The 19,924-nt window shown below is 48.6% G+C and overlaps 1 protein-coding gene across 1 annotated transcript; it reads left to right on the top strand.

Moving 5' to 3' along the window:
• Nucleotides 1–75: 75 nt before the first annotated feature.
• On the top strand, nt 76–18,550 carry NUP50 (nucleoporin 50). Its single transcript, XM_042993513.1, has 8 exons — nt 76–439; nt 4,491–4,569; nt 6,916–6,999; nt 10,038–10,224; nt 11,243–11,911; nt 14,879–14,960; nt 17,024–17,142; nt 18,148–18,550. Exons 2-8 carry the CDS (start codon nt 4,501–4,503, stop codon nt 18,348–18,350), a joined length of 1,413 nt encoding a protein of 470 aa, XP_042849447.1. The 5' UTR covers nt 76–439; nt 4,491–4,500; the 3' UTR covers nt 18,351–18,550.
• The last annotated feature ends 1,374 nt before the right edge of the window (nt 18,551–19,924 follow it).

Consider the following 19,924-nt stretch of genomic DNA (forward strand, 5'->3'; position numbering starts at 1 on the left):
CGGAGGGAGGTACTGCGTGCCTGAGCACGGGCGCGCTTGCGCAGTAACTAGACGCGGGCGTTTCTTTCCTTCCTTTTTATAGAGTTGGTGGGGGGGAGGGGGCAGATTGGAGTTGTAAAATGGCGGCTTGGAGCGTATTCGGCGCCGTTCCCCCGGCGGTCTCTGGCTGAGCGGCGGCTCTCCCTCACTGCCGAACACAGAGAGGCGAGGCGAGGCGAGGCCCCCAGAGGACATGGTGTTTGAGACCCGGGGCTTGCTGACCACCAAGTCTTTCGAGAAGCTCGGCGCACCGGAAGCGACCAGGCGCGCCCAACCGGGCGAGCAGCGGCCGCTCCAGACCCGAGGCCCGCGCGGCTGCAACCTCGCACCTGCTCGCTGTCGCGCACCCGGCTTTCGCCGCACCCACAACCCAGCGAGTGCCGCGGCGGCCGCCTGGGAGGTAAGAGGAGGGCGGGCGGCGTGGCGGGAGAAGGAGCCGAGCCTGGGGAGAGGCGCCGGGGTCACGGTACGGGACTTGGCCTGGAAGGGGGAGCTGGGCTGCGGGTCCCAGGCCTGGGGAGGAGGCAGCCGGGGTCCGGGTGCGGGAGTCGGAGCTGGAAGGGGAATCCTGGGCAGGAAGCCGGGGTCCAGATCCGGGACTCGGACCCGGAAGGAGGACCCTGGGCTGGAGCCGGGGTGAGCGGCCCGGGCGTGGGGTGGAGGAAGCTGGGGTCCGGGCGCGGGACTCGGACCTGGAAGGGGGATTCTGGGCGGGGGACGGGGTGAGGGGCCCGGGCCTGGGGAGCAGGAAGCTGGGATCCGGGCGCAGGACTCGGACCTGGAAGGGAAACTCTGGGCGGGAGCCGGGGTGAGGGAACCTGGGTCGGGGGTGGAGGAAGCTGGGGTCCGGGCGCGGGACTCGGATCTGGACGGAGAAGCCGGGGTAAGGGGTCCGGGCCGTGGGGTGGTGGGGTCAGCCGGGGAGGGTGGGGCGGGATGATCCCAGCGGCGCGTAGTCGGGTGCTGTTAGTGAAGCCGGGCGCCGGACCGACCTGTCGGGGCTGCAGCGCCCAACTCGGGCGAGGCGGCCCCGGCGGAGGCCGGAGCGGCCAGGGACCATCCTGATCCGGCCATCCTTCCTAGCCGTTCCCCTCGGTACTTTTTCTTTCTTGGCCGGCTCGCCGCCCCCTCCTCGCTCCCTACACTACCTCTGCCTCGGCTTCCCTTTCTTCGTGCAATCCCGGGCTATCGATCGGCTCTTTTACTCTGTTCCCTTAAGATGCACTTTTGAGGCTTCCTTTTCCCCTGGCATTTCAGTCTCCGGGGTCTGCCCCCTTGTTTTTTGTTGTTGTTTTTTTTTCCTCGGTCAAATATGGGCACATGTGTTTTCATCTTAGGGTACCCTGGTGTCGACTGAAGTTCAGCCCCAAGGATGAGGCAGCGCTTGGTAGCAGAGACCGCATAACTCTATCCGGCGCAAATACTAGCTTTTTCCCACTTACGAAAACTCTCAATTTGCTATGACAGTGTTTCCTACCTAGGAATCCTTTCAAAAGCTGGTACCTTTTTAACCACAAGCCCAAACGTTTTCTAAATCCTTTTTTTTTTTTTTTTAAACAGATTTTATTTTTAAGTAAACTACACCCAAAGTGGGGCTGAAACCCACAACCCTGAGACCAAGAGGCCCTCGCTCTACTGGCTCAGTCAGCCAGGTGCCCCTAAATTCTTAGTAATAGCCGGGACATAAAACTCCTTAGGTGCTAGGCCTTGTTCTGAGTACTTAACAGAGACTTCCGTCCCACCCCCCCTTCTTTTTGCACAAAAAGAAAATTTATTAACTGAAGCATCGTGCTTTGAAATAAAATATGGATTTGCTAAAATATATTTTAAAGCCTGGCTCATAATTGAAGTCTTTTTTTCCACACTGTACTTTGTACATTTTGAAGAAAAAAATAGTATTTTTTATACCTTTTGCTTCTAACAAAATTTGTTTCTTCGATAAGATTCATTAAGCCCTTGGGGCGCCTGGGTGGCTCAGTCGGTTGAGCGTCCGACTTCAGCTCAGGTCACGATCTCACGGTCCGTGAGTTCGAGCCCCGCATCAGGCTCTGGGCTGATGGCTCAGAGCCTGGAGCCTGCTTCCAATTCTGTGTCTCCCTCTCTCTCTGCCCCTCCCCCATTCATGCTCTGTCTCTCTCTGTCTCAAAAATAAATAAACATTAAAAAAAAAATTAAAAAAAAAAAAAGATTCATTAAGCCCTTCCACTGTTCTGGGCACTGTGCTAAACTAACTTTTTTTCTTTTTTTTTTTTTAATTTTTTTTGAGACAGAGGCTGAGCATGAGCAGGGGAGAGGCAGAGAGAGAGAGGGAGACACAGAATCTGAAACGGGCTCCAGGCTCTGAGCTGTCAGCACACAGCCCGATGCGGGCCTCGAACTCACAGACCGTGAGATCATGACCTCAGCCGAAGCGACTGAGCCACCCAGGCACCCCTAAACTAACTTTCTTTCTTTTTTTTTTTTTATTTTTTTTGAGACAGAGACTGAGCATGAGCAGGGGAGAGGCAGAGAGAGAGAGGGAGACACAGAATCTGAAACAGGCTCCAGGCTCTGAGCTGTCAGCACACAGCCCGATGCGGGGCTCGAACTCACGGACCGTGAGATCATGACCTCAGCCGAAGCGACTGAACCACCCAGGCACCCCTAAACTAACTTTTTTTCTTGATCTTACTTCACCACACCTGCCTTGTCTACAGATGAGGAGGCCAAGTCACAACAATTAAATAACTTGCCAAAGGTCTAGCAAGGAAATGGCAGAACTGAGATGCCGGCATCTTGTAGTATTTTCCGAGATCCGTAGTGCCCCGGGTCACTGATTGAGCACTTCTGGAATACCTCCTATAAGATGGACAGGTTCGGGGCCTTTGGAGGGGGTCAGCAAACACAGCGAAGATCCCTGCCCTGTGGCGAGGTCACAGATTCAATAAATAGGGTAGGATACGGACGCAGCTGTGTTCATTTTGGTTTTTACTCTGCTGGTTGTCTCCTCGCTTGTGGGTGTGAGTTAGATGCTGAAATTTTACTATGGTTTTTGCACTTTCAGCGTCACCCTTTTTTGCCTTGATCACGTACGGTTACAGCAAAAGCGACTATTTCAACTTCTCCCCTCTTCTGCCCTCTGGTGGAGGTGTTACTTACTGAGTAGGAAAAGAATCCCAGCAGAGACCTGGCCTCTGAACCTTTGGAGTTCAGTAAGATCGAGTCTGAAAGTACCTTGATTGTTTGAGTAACAAAGATTAATGGCAAAACTTAACGAGGTATTTGGTGGGGGGAGACCTTAAAAAAGGATTTGCAGGTAATGGCTGGGTCTCACATTTCATGTATTAGCAACTTGGGCTTTAAAACCATTTGTTCTATAATCAGGAAAGAAAGCGTGTACGTACTTGTAAAAGAGAAGTTTAGATATTATTAAGATATTATCAAAAGCTGAACATCCCCTATGTAATGACTCCACAGGGGGCCAGATTTTGGAGGACTTTGGAATGTCAACATTTGAATTTTATTGTGTAGATACTAAAGAGAACTAGGCCGGGTGTGAATGTGTATCTTAATGACCATGAACTTCTAGGAACTGACTCTGGTAGGTTGTGGTGTTGAGTCAAATGAGTGGGGAAAGACCTTCAGAAAGGAGTCTAGACAGGTTTCAGGGACCCTGAATGAACTGGTGAATTCCAGGCAAGGCGGGTAGCGCGGGAAATGGAATTTGCTTGTTCCATTTAGCTGGTGAGTTAGAGAACGAGCCAGTTCAGCACTCACAATGGAGCTTTCTGTTGAGTGTTTTGGTATTTTTGTTTTTTATAGTAAACAACATATATTAGGATCAGAAAACACTGCAAATTTTAAGGGATGGTTTCAAGTACCCTCTCTGCTTAGCTGCTTGTGTCCCCCTGCAGAGATAATACCGTTGCCCCCCGCCCCGTAACAGTGGCTTTAGAGTTGAGCTGATGTCTTATTCTTGAAGGGTGACATGTAAATTTTCAGAATGTTAACACATCGATATTAATTACATTTTGAACTTTTAAATGATATCCTAGCTTAGCAGTATACAGATTGGGGTAATTAAATGTTCAGTCTCGGGAAATTTATTTCTATCAATTGTCTGTAGCCTAAAGAAGAGTACTCATGCTGTGAAGGTATTTCCACTGCCTTATTAAAATTCTTGTCTAAGGATGAGCTTCTTTACTGAATCATCTTTAAGAGAATTTGAAGCGTTTAAAATGTTTTGCCTGTAGCAAGACTGTGATTATAATTTGCATAGAATAAATTAATCACTTGTTGATTACGTATCCAGTACTTCGGATTTTTAAAAATCAGTGTTACAGTGTCTTTTCAAACGGAGCTGGTTTAGCATTGTTTAAAATTCTTCGTAAAAATTCTTTAAAAATTCGTTGTAAGGAATTACATCTTGATCCAGAAAAGTAAACTTCTCACTTCTTTCACTTTTAACGTAGGGTTGAAACAATGGCCAAAAGAATTGCTGAGAAGGAATTGACCGACAGGAACTGGGATCAAGAAGACGAAGCAGAGGAGGTAAGATCTTTCCCCAAGAACGATTCCCTGCTGCTTCTAAATTTAAATTCATTTTGGGATTTCTCGGGCAGATTTGGTAGGAAAATCAAAAGGCCTTTTAGGGGCGCCTGGGTGGCTCCATCAGTTAAGCAGCTGACTTCAGCTCAGGTCATGATCTGACGGTTCATGGGTTCGAGCCCCGCGTCGGGCTCTGTGCTGACAGCTCAGGGCCTGGAGCCTGCTTCGGATGCTGTGTCTCCCTCTCTCTCTGCCCCTCCCCCGTTCATGCTCCATCTCTCTGTGTCTCAAAAATAAATAAACATTAAAAATAATTTTTTATTAAAAAAAAAAAAGGCCTTTTAAAGAACAGCCGGAACAGGAAATAGTATGGTTTCTTATGATCTGTACTTAGTATAGAAATTTATTTATTACATTTGGCTGTCTTTTTCCCACTAGTTCCCGTTCCTGAAATATTCTGCACCTTTGTAGAAGCACCTTCCTGAATTTCATATACTTGCTGCATTCTAAACTCATAGTTTTAGTCAAGCCTGAAGGGTGAGTAAGTGATCTGGTCGTGAACTTAGCATCGCGCCCGAACGTGAGAAGTGGTACTACACCACGTGACTTCTCCGTCTGCCGCACCCGTAATTTGAGATTTCTGATTGGGGTCACCTCCCTTACTCTAATGCTTCTTGGAGGCCTGTCTTCATGTTCGCACAGATCTGAGACCCCCGCCCCCGCCCCCACCCCCACCCCCACAACAATGAAATAGAATTTGGATGGCCTAGTTTCTTTCCTCACAAAATAAAAATGGTCTTCACTCAGAAATATTTCCTTTTCTCTCTTACAAAGAATAGAAATCACAGCTGCATTTTTAGTGCCTTGTCAGCAGTTTGATGCTCCCAGGCCAATAGAATAGTGCTAAGTTTAAAAAAAAGAGGAAGAAGAAGAAATCTGCAAAACTGTTTCCAAGCTTATTCTAAAACTGTCTTCTTGCTGAATCTGTCTTGTCATATGAACGTTTTTTCCTTGACAAATACATGTATTCCTATGTTTAGGGAAACCAAAATCACAAGTTTATTAATATTTTGACAAGGTTTTTAACATTTCTAACTGACTTGGTGCTTTTTAACCAGGTCTTTGGTAACTCAGGTTTTTTCCAGATCTTCTGCCCAGTTTCATTCTGGGCCTAGTAAGATTTAAGACTGCGGTATAATGATTTACTTTGATGCTAAGATATTTCAGGTATGAAAGGACCTCCATTTGGATTGAATCTAATGAGTCTGAAAGGGCATTACATTTGTTTGGGGACAAATGCAACCAAATAGTCCCGTCTGTAAGCATGGAGGTCTCTTTAACCTTACGTGAAATAACTATGGATGACACCTTCTTACAGAAAGTATTTCATGCCAGCCCTACAGGGTAAAAGAAGGGTTGAAATAAACCCAAAGGTCTTCAGCCAACTTCTGATTATGGACGAGGTACTTTAGCTCCTGGGAAGAGAGGTAGCTTCCAAGCAGGGTCCCTTAGAGTCCCAGGTACATCAGTGGGCTTTTGGGTGATGGACAAATGGGCAAGGTTTCTCTTAAAAATGGTATGCACATGTGATAAAAATAAATGTGTTTTTGGAAACTGAAGTAGTAACGTACTAGATTTGGGCATTTGGGTTTTAGAACTGGCTCCACCACTGTTAACTGTTGATGATCTTTAAGGTAACTGTTGGCTTTTGAAGAATAGATTTTGCTTCTTAAAACTGGATTTTTATTCTAAGATACATGTCTTTAAATATATTTAAAATTTGAAGAACCAGTTGTGAATAGTTTTCTACCAAACTTTTGATGGTCTTGGTCTTAGCAAAACTTTTTCTGTGTGTGCTCCTCTCCGGGTTGTATGCAAAGCCTGGATTTGCATAGATCCTGGGAGACTTCTTTCTTTCCTTTTTTTTCTTTTGAGAGAGAGCACACTAGCAGGGGAGAGGCAGAGGGAGAGAGAGAATCGTAAGCAGGCTCCGTGCCCCTCACGGAGCCCAGCCCAGCGCGCACTGCAATTTGGGGGCTTGATCTGGATCCCAGAACGGGCCTGGAACTCCTGTACCGTGAATCATGACCTGAGCCGAAATCAAGAGTCAGATGTTTGAGCCACCTAGGCGCCTCGTTCTGGGAGATTTCTCATTCATCTAAGTAGCTTTGGGATTCACGATGTAGACAACAGACATAAACTTTATTTTAATCTGCCCTCTCCTTACTTTGTTATCAGTATTAACAGTACATTAAAACCAGCAGATAGGAAGATAAGTTTGGTTAGGCTTTTTTGTTCATTTCTTTTTTGGGGCCTCATCTTACTGCTGTTTAATTTGTACACCTGCAGGTGGGAACATTCTCTGTGGCCAGTGAGGAAGTCTTGAAGAATAGAGCCATAAAGAAAGCAAAGCGTAGAAACGTTGGATTTGAAGTGAGTGTTTTCTTACCGCCCTTGGCATTAAACGCTAATTTGACTTCCGAGTCGCGGAGCATTTCTACCTCTGGGAGCCGTCAGATCGATAAATGCTTTTTAAAATGCTAACTCCACCTGTGAAAATCCTTGATGTAGACCACGGGAGATGGACAAGAAGCGTGGGATCCGTACCTTACCGAGTTGCAGAAATCCAGTGTCGATCCTATAGACGAGATTCCCGCCGAACGGCAGTAAGGAGAGGAAAAGACACGTGGAACGATACCACAGAAGTAGTGGCAGATGGCGTAAGGGAGGGAAACGCAGGGTGTCCTCAGAGTCCTGCTGCATCCTGGCGTTGGGGGCAGGGTCGGGGGAGTCCCTTAGCTCTGAAAGAAGCTTGGCAGGCGCGGGTTTTCTTCCCAGGATGCTAGGTCACGGTGTTTTCCTTCCCGTGTTCACAAGGATGAAAGATGAACTGTAACTTGTGAATGGAAATCACGTGGTCCGTGTTCAGCAGTCACTCCCATGTTTAACTAGTCTTCCCCGGTACAATTCCCAGCCCTCAGATACCTTCCAGGTGCCTGAGTGCTGACTCGGTGGCCCGGACATCTGTTGTCAGGCTGGAGAACCTGCTTTGAACATCCGGGGTGGCAGCTCTGGAATGAATCTGCTCCCCTGCACCTTTCGTGGTGACTCTGTTCCGTTTTGTTATTCCAAGTTTTCACTGATCCGATTCCATTCTTAAAGACTGGTGACCGGTCAAAGCTAGGTATCAAGCCTAGTGAAGTTTGATGGCTCTTCCTCGGAGAGGGGGCAGCAGGAGGGAAGGACAACTTAATTGTGGAGGAAGTGATCGGTTCAGTTGGGGAAATGTGTTCTAAGAGCCTGGGGTACGTTGAGGTGAAGTTCTGGAAGACCACTAGGTGTGTGGGCGGCTTCCTGGAACAGGAGGTGCAGCTGTGAGAGTCCTCACCACGCAGGAGGTTGAAACCAGGGAGGGTGGCTGAGAGTGGCAGCTCACGGTGTAGACAGAAACCAGAGGAAGACCGCCTCAGGGAGGGATGGCCCGGCTGTCAGATGAGGGGCAGTGAAGAAGTACAAGCCGTGTCCACCACAGTCCAGACTGGGCCAGAGGGAAGGGGGTTGGGGCCCTCTGGCTGCTAAAGGAAGTAAAAGACGCACATAATTTCGACTGTAACTTGCAGCGTCAGGTTTCCATCAGAGCTTGTCTATTAGAGAAATTAACAGTTACGTCATCTGCTTAAGTGCTGAAATGTGACTTTTCCTGTATACAGTTGACTGTTGACAGTACGGGTTTGAATTGCATTTATACGCAGATTTATTATTTTTTTGATAAGGGAGGGATGTTGGCGTCCCTAACCGCCGGTTGTTCCCATGTCAGCTGTCCTGGATTTGTTGTGCTGAGCACTAGGGATTCATTGGTGGGTGAAGACAGGAGTGAGTAAAATATCCGTGCCTGGTGGGCCTTACGTCCTAACGATGGAAGAGACACGCTGAACATATAATTTTAGTTTTCCTCTAAGTGCCATGGAGAAAAATCAAAGTACACGAGGGAGATTGACAGACACGGGTGTGAGCCCCGGTGTATTACCTCATTCACTTGTGCTCTCACTTTTCTGAATGACTCCATTCCTTCGTTTAAAAGCCAATGGTTCTTGAATTTTTGTGATGGCTCTAGAGCCAATGTACTGTCAGCAGTCTCTAAAATAACTATAAATATCCTCTGGTTCTTAAATCTCATGCAAAGTAAAAGGCTCTGAGGAGCTACTCACAGCTTTTTATGCTTCGTCCATGGAATCTTATAAAATGATAGCGCTCTGTGTGGTGTCTTTGGGATATTGATTCATTAAAAATCAAATTTATAGAGTGTCAGAACCGAAGAACTGTATTTATTACATGCATTGAAATTTATGCAAGTTAAGGCTTTGCTTTTGTTTTTGTTTTCTGGGTTTTTCTGGCCTAATTTTATTGCCACAATTGTATCCATGGTCAGTAACCATCTGAAATCCTACGTTTATGATTGAAATTTTTTGAACGATTTTTTTTAAACTTTGCAATAATATTAGGCTAACTGGCCCATTTAGAAAATGAGTTTCTAGTGTAAGTAATTTTTTGTGAGCTCATGATTCTAATTCGTTTGTGCGTGAACTTAAGGTTGGTACACTCCCGTGGATGTTCTGAGCATATGTATTTGAGAGTATTTCCTAGAGCCTCCCTTGGATCCTTGATCCAAAAAGCAGACCATCCCCTGCTGCGGTAGAACCACTGTTTTGAACGGGAGAGAAATAGTAACTTCAGTCAAGCACTGTAAACTGAGGAACGTGTCTCCAAAAGTTTCCAGGGGCAGAGAGCAGTGTTAGAAGTTCTTGGGGTGCCAGATGTTTCCAGAGCATCTCAGGTTAGAGAGGTGAGAGAGCCAGCCACAGTGGGTTGAAAGTGCTAGAAAGACCCTGCTACTGGAAGTCGCAGGAAAGTGGAGAATAAAAATGTTGCCTGTGGATTTCTCAACTAAGGGAAAGTCTAGATCTGAGAGTCGACTTCACCAGTTCCCAGAGACTAAAGGCTGCAGCAGGGCTTAGGAGATTACAGGTAAGTGGGTAAAGCACTTGGAGTTAACCTGACTTGATGTTTCTATAACGGCCTTGGGCTAATGGTCTTTTTGATTGCATAGCACGTGAAAAATGGTTCGTTAGGGATCCGTTGTATTGAAATGTTTGCTTTTAGTCACAATTCTGAGGCTGTGTACACAACTTCATCGCATCAGTCTTTTTTGTCTTCTATATCCTAAATCTATTTTTAAAAACAAATCTCGCTGTAAATTGGGACTGTCCTTCATGGCTGTCTCAGGAAGGCAGCTTTGGATGGCAGAGCTGTGTCATCAGGAGGCAAATCCGCCTCATTTCCAGCTTGTGCTGGCAGTTTTCCTTTAATGCTGCTGGCTAAGGGTTCTAGGTGCTGTCGAGCCAAGATAAGACTGTCACTTATCTAGTTGTGAAAGAGAGTTATCTAATGCGTGCTCTTTCTTTGTATTTCAGTCTGATAGTGGAGGGGCCTTTAAAGGTTTTAAAGGTTTGGTCGTACCATCTGGAGGAGGAGGGTTTTCCGGATTCGGTAACGGTGCCGGAGGGAAGCCCTTGGAAGGTCTGTCTAATGGAAGCAGCGTGACTAGTGCCCCTCCCTTCTCCGGTGCCAGCGCAGCGAGCGAGACCAAGGCAGCCTTCGGTGAGTAGGTTCCCCTCCCGCTGGTCACACCTGGGTAAAGACCATCTGAAAAGTAACTCTGCAAAGATACTCTTCTTGTACTTACCCTGGGTCCTGGGACTAAACGAGCAGAAACGGGGTGATACCGAAAGGGATGCAAATTAGATATCGGCTATTTGCAGAGGAAGTGAATAGAGCAGAAGCTTTTGAGCCAGGATAGACCGAGGTTCTGTTCTCAGTTCTGCTGGCCGCCGGCTCTGTGACCCTGGTAAAGTCCCTTAGCCTGTGAGCGTCCAGATCTTCAACTGTGAAATGAGAGTGACCCTCGGAATTGACCCGAGGGTCAAAGGAGAAGAGGAAGCTCTCAGTGGACCCTCTGTAAAGACCTGCCTTCCCGTCTCCTCATTCGTTCCGTGGGGGCCGAGGACTTTCTGTGTGGTGCGCGCCCCGCGGGAACCTAGGGGGTCCTCCGGCCTAGATTGGTTTCGCCCGGCGTGTGTTGATTGCCTGATCTGTTTTGAGAGAGTTGGTCACGAGCTCTCGGGATCAGTGACAGAGAATGGAATCCTGCGCTGCGGTCTTCGGTTTTCAGAAGTGACCCTGGCTGGTTGGATTGTACTTCGCTAGGTATTTTAAGTGTGGCCCGTTGGGTGTCAATTAGGCGGAGTGTTCGGTGTGATGAAGGTAGCGCTCCCTGTTAAGATTTTAACTGCACGAGTACGTGCTCATCCCACGGCGCTGGGGGTTAAGCTTTCCCCTGACCGTTGTGACAGTTCTCGGGGAAGGCAGGCATCAGGCATCCTTTTGAAAGAAAAGACCATTTTAAACTTAGAGGTTTAACTGACACGAGCCCCGTTTTTGTACAAAGTTTGATTTTTGTGATCACTGCTTCCTAAATGTCAGACGTGCACACGCTTCTTGAACTGTCACAAAACTAGGGTACGGTAAAAGAAAGTACGAAGGCAGTGCAGCATAAAAATCTGGGGGATAGAATCCAATCAGCCTCTCAGTAAACTCTTCAAACTTTAATTTCCTATAGGATCTGTTGCCACAAATGGTCCTACCTCCTTGGTCGATAAAAAGATTTTAAATCCCAAAACTAACGGTGACAGCCAGCAGCCCTCCTCCTCCGGCCTCCCCTCTAGCACGGCCTGCCCCAGGAACGCCTATCACAAGCAGCTGGCTGCCTTAAACTGCTCGGTGCGGGACTGGATCGTGAAGCACGTGAACACAAACCCGCTCTGCGACCTGACGCCCATCTTCAAAGACTACGAGAAATACCTGGCAGGGATCGAGCAGCAGCTCGGGAGCGGCGGCAGCTGCAGGGATTCCGAAAGCGACTCCGACAAGACGCCCGGCGCCACCGCGTCTCCCTCCCTCTTTGGGTCAACGAAGTCACAGCAAGAGTCAACATTTTTGTTTCATGGCGGCAAAACCGAGGACACGTCTGAAAAGAAGACGGAGGCGGATCCTGAAAAGAAAGCGGACCCGTCGGCGGGAGCAGCAGGTGCCTCGTTTCACTTTAGCAAGAAGGTCGAGAGTTCTGCCTTGGGCTCCTTAAACTCTGGCCCCCTGACTGGGTTTTCATTCTCTTCTGGAAACTCCAGTTTATTTGGCAAAGATATTAGCCAGAATAAACCGGTCTCTTCACCGTTCACCACAAAGACGCTGGAGGTACAAGCCGACGGCGGCAGCAACGAACGCAAAGGTAATGACGGAGTTCCAGGCCGTCCTCGCGAGTCGGCTCCGGGTGTGTCCGAGTTGGTGTGTAGTGGCACGAGCGTAGGTGTGTGTTCCGGACGGATCTGGATTCACACTGTGACTGTCGTTTCCTAGGTGCGATCCCGGACAAAGTTGGCCGGCTGTTTCTGAGTCTGTTTTCCCTACTTGTAAAACGGAGTAAGACCGTTTTCGTAGAGTTTATTGTAAGGATTAAGAATATAAAGGTAAAAGTGAGGAACATATAGATATCTGGCACGATGACTTTGAAAATTATGAAACGCGTGGCTTTACGTGTAAAAAATTGAGTGGCACCTGGGTGGCTCAGTTGGTTAAGTGCCCGAGTCTTGATTTCAGCTCAGGTCGTGATCACAGGGTCGTGGGATCAAACCCCATGTTGGGCTCTGTGCTGAGCGTGGAGCCTGCTTAGGATTCTCCCTCCCCCTCCCTCCCCTCTCTTCTCCCCTCCCCTCCCCTTTCCTCTCTTCTCCCCTCCCCTCCCCTCCCCTGTCTTCTCCCCTCCCCTGTCTTCTCCCCTCCCCTCTCTTCTCCCCTCCTCCTCTCTTCTCCCCTCCTCCTCTCTTCTCCCCTCCTCCTCTCTTCTCCCCTCCTCCTCTCTTCTCCCCTCCTCCTCTCTTCTCCCCTCCTCCTCTCTTCTCCCCTCCTCCTCTCTTCTCCCCTCCTCCTCTCTTCTCCCCTCCTCCTCTCTTCTCCCCTCCTCCTCTCTTCTCCCCTCCTCCTCTCTTCTCCCCTCCTCCTCTCTTCTCCCCTCCTCCTCTCTTCTCCCCTCCTCCTCTCTTCTCCCCTCCTCCTCTCTTCTCCCCTCCTCCTCTCTTCTCCCCTCCTCCTCTCTTCTCCCCTCCTCCTCTCTTCTCCCCTCCTCCTCTCTTCTCCCCTCCTCCTCTCTTCTCCCCTCCTCCTCTCTTCTCCCCTCCTCCTCTCTTCTCCCCTCCTCCTCTCTTCTCCCCTCCTCCTCTCTTCTCCCCTCCTCCTCTCTTCTCCCCTCCTCCTCTCTTCTCCTCTCCTCTCTTTCTCTCCCTCTCCCCTGCTCATGCTCTCTCTAAAATAAAAATTAAGTGACTTAACTTCGTTTGACAATTGTGTCTTATTGAAAGAACTGGTCATAGGGGCGCCTGGGTGACTCAGTCAGTTGAGCATCCGACTTCGGCTCAGCTCATGATCTCGCAGTTCGTGAGTTTAAGCCCCGCGTCCGACTCTGTGCTGACGGCTCGGAGCCTGGAGCCTGCTTCCAATTCTGTGTCTCCCTCTCTCCGCCCCTTCCCCGCTCATGCTCTGCCTCTCTCTGTCTCTCACAGATGAATAAATGTTAAAAAAAATTTTTAAAAACTGGTCATAAACATCTATGGGATTTCTCGTGTTTAGGTTTTTATAATCATAGGTGAGGTCACGTGGCAGAAAAGTGCTCTACTATAAATAAAACAGGTAGACTCTTGTTAGCCACGGGGAACAAATTGACGGGGTTTTCCCTGGATGTGTCTGGGTTGCAGCCGCCTTTCCAGAAGTTTCCACCTTGTGTAGCATCAGTGCCCCCAGTCAGCCTTCCCTCCCTCTGTTCTTGCTCTTTGAGGAGAGGGGTTCGCGTCCCGATCGCTTGTCCTCACGTGGTGACTGTGAACGGCCCACACGTGTGAAGATACTTCTTCGTAAGCAGTTAAAAAGTATACGTCTCAGGAGATGTTAACTTCGTGAGAGGGAGAGAGAAAGGAACCCGCGGTGGCCGCTTTGCCACCAAATGTTCCGTGTCCCTCCTCCCTGGAGCGAGACTGCCGGTACCCCTCTGCCTGGCCGTCGGGTGCGCCGTCAGGCACCGGCTGCCCCGTGCACAGCATCGGACGGAGACCGCCCTTCCCTTCCCCTGCCCTGAACGGGACCGGTGGGCCCGGGGCAGCGGCAGAGCCTGTGGGAGGGATGCGGAAGTGAGGGTGCCTGCTTCTCCGGGTGCTTGAGGTGCTTGACGCATCGGAAGGACTAAGCTCGCCAAAATACCGGGACGCCCGGGGCCTGCCCTGGAGAACCTAACTCCGGACTACCTTCCTTCTGAGAGAGAGGGTGCAAGCCAGGGGAGGGGCAGAGGGAGAGAGAGTCCCAAGCAGGCTCCACGCTCGGCGCGAGCCTGCCGTGGGGCTCCACTCGTGACGGTGAGCTCGTGACCTGCGTGGACACCAGGAGTCGGGCACTTAACGGACAGAGCCCCCCAGGGGCCCCCCAGGACTGCCTTCTTAAAATTTCAATCTTGTGGCTTTGAATTGTTTGAGCACCAGAATTGTTGCTGTTTAACTTAGTGAGCTTCCTGAGACTGTGTTTCTCCAGAGGATGTTACTTGCATCCCATAGTGATTTCAGTCTCCCCTGTGCCTGGGGCCCTGGGCTCGGTCAGGGAGGGGACCCGTGGGACCCGAGCCCCGAGCGGTGTGGCAGTTCAGGCAAAGCTTGCTTACACACGGGGGTGGTTTCTCTGGCAAGTCCTGTAAACAAGTTTATCTTCCTTATCTTTGGCCGTTGCTCAGATCGATTGTTCCTTAGCTCCTTAGCAGGAGCATTTGGGGGGAAGGGGGCTAGAACCCCATCTGACATTCTGCTTCTCTAGTGGGGTAATCTTGAGTATGTGTGGGTGTTGATTGGTTATTTTCCTGTTAAAATTTGGGCACTGAATCATGTCGATAACTTTTCATTCCAAGGCCTTCTACAAATTGACATCTAGAAGAGAGAAGTAGGTCCTGTTAAAAATTATTCTAATTTTTCAGAAAACCGCTAAAATCCAGCGAGTCCTCCCGCTCCCCCACGCCCAGTTAGACGTGTGCTTCCGATTTCTACATCGGCTTACGTAGGATTTTTAGGTTGAGGATGGGGGTTGGTGCGGGGATAGACAACTTCTTCTGTTACACCGTTCAGCGTTCGATTTGAATTTTACTGAGTTGGTCTTGTTTTTATAAAAGGCGGAGATGAAGAAGAGAATGATGAGCCACCCAAAGTAGTAGTTACTGAAGTGAAAGAAGAAGATGCGTTTTACTCCAAAAAGTAAGTGGGAGTCCTGGGAGTGCGTTCGGTGAGCATGTCTTCGGAGACGTGGGGGGAAGAAAGGGGCCCACGGAACGCGCCGAGCATCCCGTCCCGGGGTCAGGCTGTGCTTGCCCTTTGAACTGGACAAGGAAGAATTCTTGACCCGTGTTTACAACAAGCTGATTCTGTAAATTTCCTGTGGGCATATCCTAGTCTTTGTTATTTTTCTTTTCTGCCTTTTTTTTTTTTTTAAGAGGGCAAGACAGCGAGTGGGGGAGGGGCAGAGAGTGAACCCCAAGCAGGCCCCACCGCAGAACCCGCCTCAGGGCTCGATCCCACGAACTGTGAGATCACGACCTGAGCCAAAGTTGGACACTTAACTGACTGAGTCACCCCAGCGCTCCTCTTCTTTCCTGCTTTTTAAAGTGCCTTAGAGATAGGTTTTTCCGTGACCCACCTGCCCCTTCTCCACTCAGGCTTGTCTCCTTCTCTGCCCCTCCTCCTTCCTGCACAAAGTCACCTCGTCACTGATTCCAGACTTGGTTTTACTCCCGCTCTTCCTCAGGCGGCCTCCTGTCTTCATGGGGACATGGTTGGCCTTTGTGGCTTTTCTCAGCCAGCAAGTTGTGCACAGTGACCATCCGTTGGTCTTTCCCCCAGTGATGAGAGTTGTTTCGGGTTTTTTTGTTTGTTTTTATATGAGAGCTGTTGCTTTCAGAAGAAAGATCAGAGGAAATTTTGAATTCCCTCATCCCAGTGAGATGCAATTAGTGCTTTTTAACAAAGATATTTACAGAATACTTATTTGTGCCATTTTAGAAGCTTCCCTACATGTGTTTTCCTAAGAAACAAAAATTTCAGACTGAGTTTCATAACAAGTCACCGTATTCTATGGAATCCCCAAGTGTTATATCTGAGAACTTTCAAGAATCCAACAATTCCTTTTGCTTATTCTTATTTAATTACACAGATGATACAAAGGAGTGATCCTGACCTGAGATTCTTTGCTAACTGGAACAAATCAAAGGAGCAGGCAGTGGTTTGGGTTTATTAACAACCTAAGGAGACGTGGGACGCGGCAGGCTGGGGAGACATTTGATGACATTACTGGTAGTTCAGCCTTGCTTAAGAATGTTTTCCAAGATTTCAGCATTTGGTAGACCCAAAATTGAAGGAGTCCAGAAGAAACGTAAAAAATAAATGGGGAAAGAGGGAAGAGAGATGGGGGCAGAGTGTCCTGCATTTATTCCTGTCCTTAAAGGACCGGGTCAACCTCTTGAGCTCGGGGCCAGAGGAGCACGGCAGAGACCCGTGGGCTGCTTAGCTGTGATTTTGACTGAACTGAGAAAAGTGTCCATTTTAGAAAGTGTCATTTTAAAAGTATGTGACCCACTGGGTTATCTTTTTAGGAGCTAGCGGCAATTTTATTTTTCTTTCGGGGAGAGCAGGTATACGTGCGCATGGAGGAGAGGAGCAGAGAGAGAGAGAGAGAGAGAGAGAGAGAGAGAGAATCCCAAGCAGGCTCCGTGCCTCGTGACCTGAACTGAAGTCAAGAGTCGGACGCTCAGCTGACAGCCAGCCAGGCGCCCCATGAGCCACTATTTTAAGAATTATTATTATTTTGGGGTGCCTGGGTGGCTCAGTCCGTTGAGCATCTGACTTCAGCTCAGGTCATGATCTCACGGTTTGTGAGTTCGAACCCCACGTTGGGCTCTGTGCTTACAGCTCAGAGCCTGGAGCCTGCTTCAGATTCTGTGTCTCCCTCTCTCTCTGTCCCTCCGCCACTCGTGCTCTGTCTCTCTCAAAAACTAAATAAACATAAAAAAAAAAATTTCTTTAAAAAAAAAAAAAAAAAAGAATTATTATTATTTTGAAATTAGGGAGGGGTTCCACAGTATCTAACCAGTTTGCTTGTTCTGGTTTGTGCCCAGACCCAGCTTGAATCAGTCAAGGATTCATCCTGAAGCTTCCTCTGCTCATTTAATGCGGGTCTTTCCACACAAGTGTGAACGGTGGTGGTCAGAAAACTTGTGACTCGGTTTGTCTTTGGAATATCTGACGATACCTATTTTTCCCCATAGGTGTAAGCTATTTTACAAGAAAGACAATGAATTTAAAGAGAAAGGTGTGGGGACTTTGCATTTAAAACCTACAACAAATCAGAAGACACAACTTTTAGTGCGGGCAGACACCAATTTAGGTGGGTATCTCTTTTTTCAAGTGGCCCAAGTCCTCATAACCACATGGTGTAAAAGACTTCCCCTCGCTCACTGCAGCCCTCTAGGTCGAGTATATTGCTGTGTTTGGGGTTGGAATAGCAGTCGTTCAAACCAAATGCATCCTGTATTTACTGACTATTTACAGATTTAATTAAGTGACATTGTGTAAGGAGATACAGGTGTGTTAAAAACTACAGCCAAGAGGTCACCAAAATGGTTTTCGTTTTAATTTGTGTTAGAAATGTAACTAAGAAGCTATCGATAAAGTGGATGGTTTAATAAGCACAGAAGGGGAGTTAACCGTTCGAAGGAATCCGGTTTATGTAGGCAAAAAACTTGAACGTGCTGCAGTCCATCCTTCACCCCACACCCAGCTTCGCCCTCAGAACAGCCCGCCGGAAGGAGGACGGGGCAGGTCTGAGAGGAAGTGGTGGGTAGCTCTGGGCCCTGCCAGGCTGGATACAGAAACTTCCCTGTGGCTTTTTTTCCCCGAAGGCTTGATGCATGGGTGACGCCATCATGGTACTGGTGGGTCCCCCCCCGCCGCCCCACTACCCACCCGGGAGTCATGCTTGCCTCAGACAGAGGTTTCTTTGCTGACCATTCTGCCTTTATTCCAATGACCTCGTGAAGGCTCCGGGTCGTGCCAAAGTGTTCTTCCTTTCGTGTAAGAACGGACGCCTCTCAGCAGGGCCTGGCTGCTGCAACGGAGGCCGGGGATGTGGGCAGGAGCGGGGTGGAAGGCGGTTTCCCCGCAGCAGGGCCAGGGCCTGCCAGAGTCCTCGTGGTCCTCTTGGAGGGACGCCGTGCTGGCATGTGCACCAGGGATCCAGTGCCCTTTCCCGTGACCTCCCTGATGGCCTCCCGCGTGAGATCGGTTAAGTTGAAGAGGGCTTCTGGATTGAACGTTTCGCGTGTTAAAGCTGTAGTCTCCCGACACGGGGTCTGTGTGATTTTGATGGACCTTTTCCTTTGCTTAAATGCAGGCAACATACTGCTGAATGTCCTGATCCCGCCCAATATGCCGTGCACCCGAACAGGGAAAAACAACGTACTTATTGTGTGTGTCCCAAACCCACCCATCGATGAGAAGAACGCCACCGTCCCGGTCACCATGTTAATCCGGGTAAAAACAGGTGAGGACGCAGATGAGCTGCACAAAATTTTACTGGAGAAAAAGGACGCCTGAACGCCCTCCCTCTGCGGAGTCGCTGCCGAGCTGCCGCCCCCCCTCCCCCGCCCGCCGCGGACGGTAACTTACAACTTTGTGAGGAAGATGAATGTGGCCAATAAAACCTGTAAATGTTAAGCGTCAAGAAACCGTATCCTCCCTTCTTAACAACTGTCTGATGTGTAAAATAACGTTTGAATGAAATTTTTTGGAAGATTTTTAATGTTCATTTATTAAACTGACCGCAAGTGATTTCTTAATAGGCTAAAATCAGGGTATCGATTAGACTTCCCAAAGGCTGCTCCGATCCACGGGTTTTGGGGTGCGCTGCTGCGGCCTGCAAGGCGTGCCGGCAACCCCTGCGTCCAGGAGGAAACTTGCCTGTGGCATTCTCTCTGGTGGGCTTGACTGATTTGGGAGGACAGCACCCTTTCCAAATGAATCTCGCTACCACGCCGTGACAGAGGTGTTTCTCCTCTGTCGCATCGTCTTGTTTTAAAGCTGACTCTTAACTACCAAATGTTCCCCCTCCGCATTAGAGGCTTTAGCTTATCATTTGCAGACATCGGCCTTTTAGCCCCGTGGCCTGTTTTACCTGATTCAGGAACTGCTTTTTCATTTTAAAAGGAAACGAGTTTGTTCTTTGGTTTTGTAGATGGGGTTTTGTAGTGGCATTCCTGAGGTGCTGTTGCCAGTGCGTCCCCTACAGACAGACAGAATGGGGGGTGGTCAGGAATGAGGGTTTAAAAGCACAAATTTGGTAGCTTATAGTTGATAGACCATAGACCGCAAAACCTGGGGGAAAAAAAATTAAAGTTCGAGCACGGTACAAAAAAGAAAGTGAATCTGTCCTCGTTCATTTGTACTGTGATGAACCCTGAGGATCTCAGAGCTTTTACTACACACGAGCCATGTAAGTTCACAAGGAAACATGCAATAAGGTCATGGAATTGAAATTGTGTGTGCAAACGTTGCCTTTAACTTTAGACGGAAGTACATTATTCTGCATTTGATAAGTTTCCATTGACTTTTTTAAGAGTAAGATACTCGGCATGTCCGTTTGGAAGGGAGCCATGGTTGTGCATGAGAAGATCCCGTCACTTCGCCACCGCTGTTGGGTAGCTAATCCTAGCCTTCTGGGAAAACTCTGGGCACATGAATTAGATGCAGTTTTTAGTGTTTAAATGTCCACTTTCATTCCTCGTTAGTCATTTAATGACCTTGTTTTAAAGGCTCAGGGTCCGTGCCTGAGGGCTCACGTTTGTATATTCTGATCTTCAGCGCATAGAATGTCTTCTGACTTAGGAAAGAACAGTCACGATAACTGTAGATAGTACAGTTGCTTTTTTAACAAAGAAGCTATAAGTTTTAGATATAAGGGGGGCAGGGAAACCGTTTTATGATCAACTGTGTTAAACACTTGAAGTGTGGTAGTTGGGCCCACATTTATCATGAGATTCTTGTACTTGTTTTCTGGTTCTGCTGAGAGAATTTGGCCCCCGCGTGTGTGTGACTCTGGACAAATACGCAGAGAGGAGCTTACACTTTGTGGGACGTGGTCAGACTCTCACCTGGGAGAACAGGGAGGGCGT

This window comes from Panthera tigris, chromosome B4 (genome assembly GCF_018350195.1).
Source record: "Panthera tigris isolate Pti1 chromosome B4, P.tigris_Pti1_mat1.1, whole genome shotgun sequence".
NCBI classification, from domain to species: Eukaryota; Metazoa; Chordata; class Mammalia; order Carnivora; family Felidae; genus Panthera; species Panthera tigris.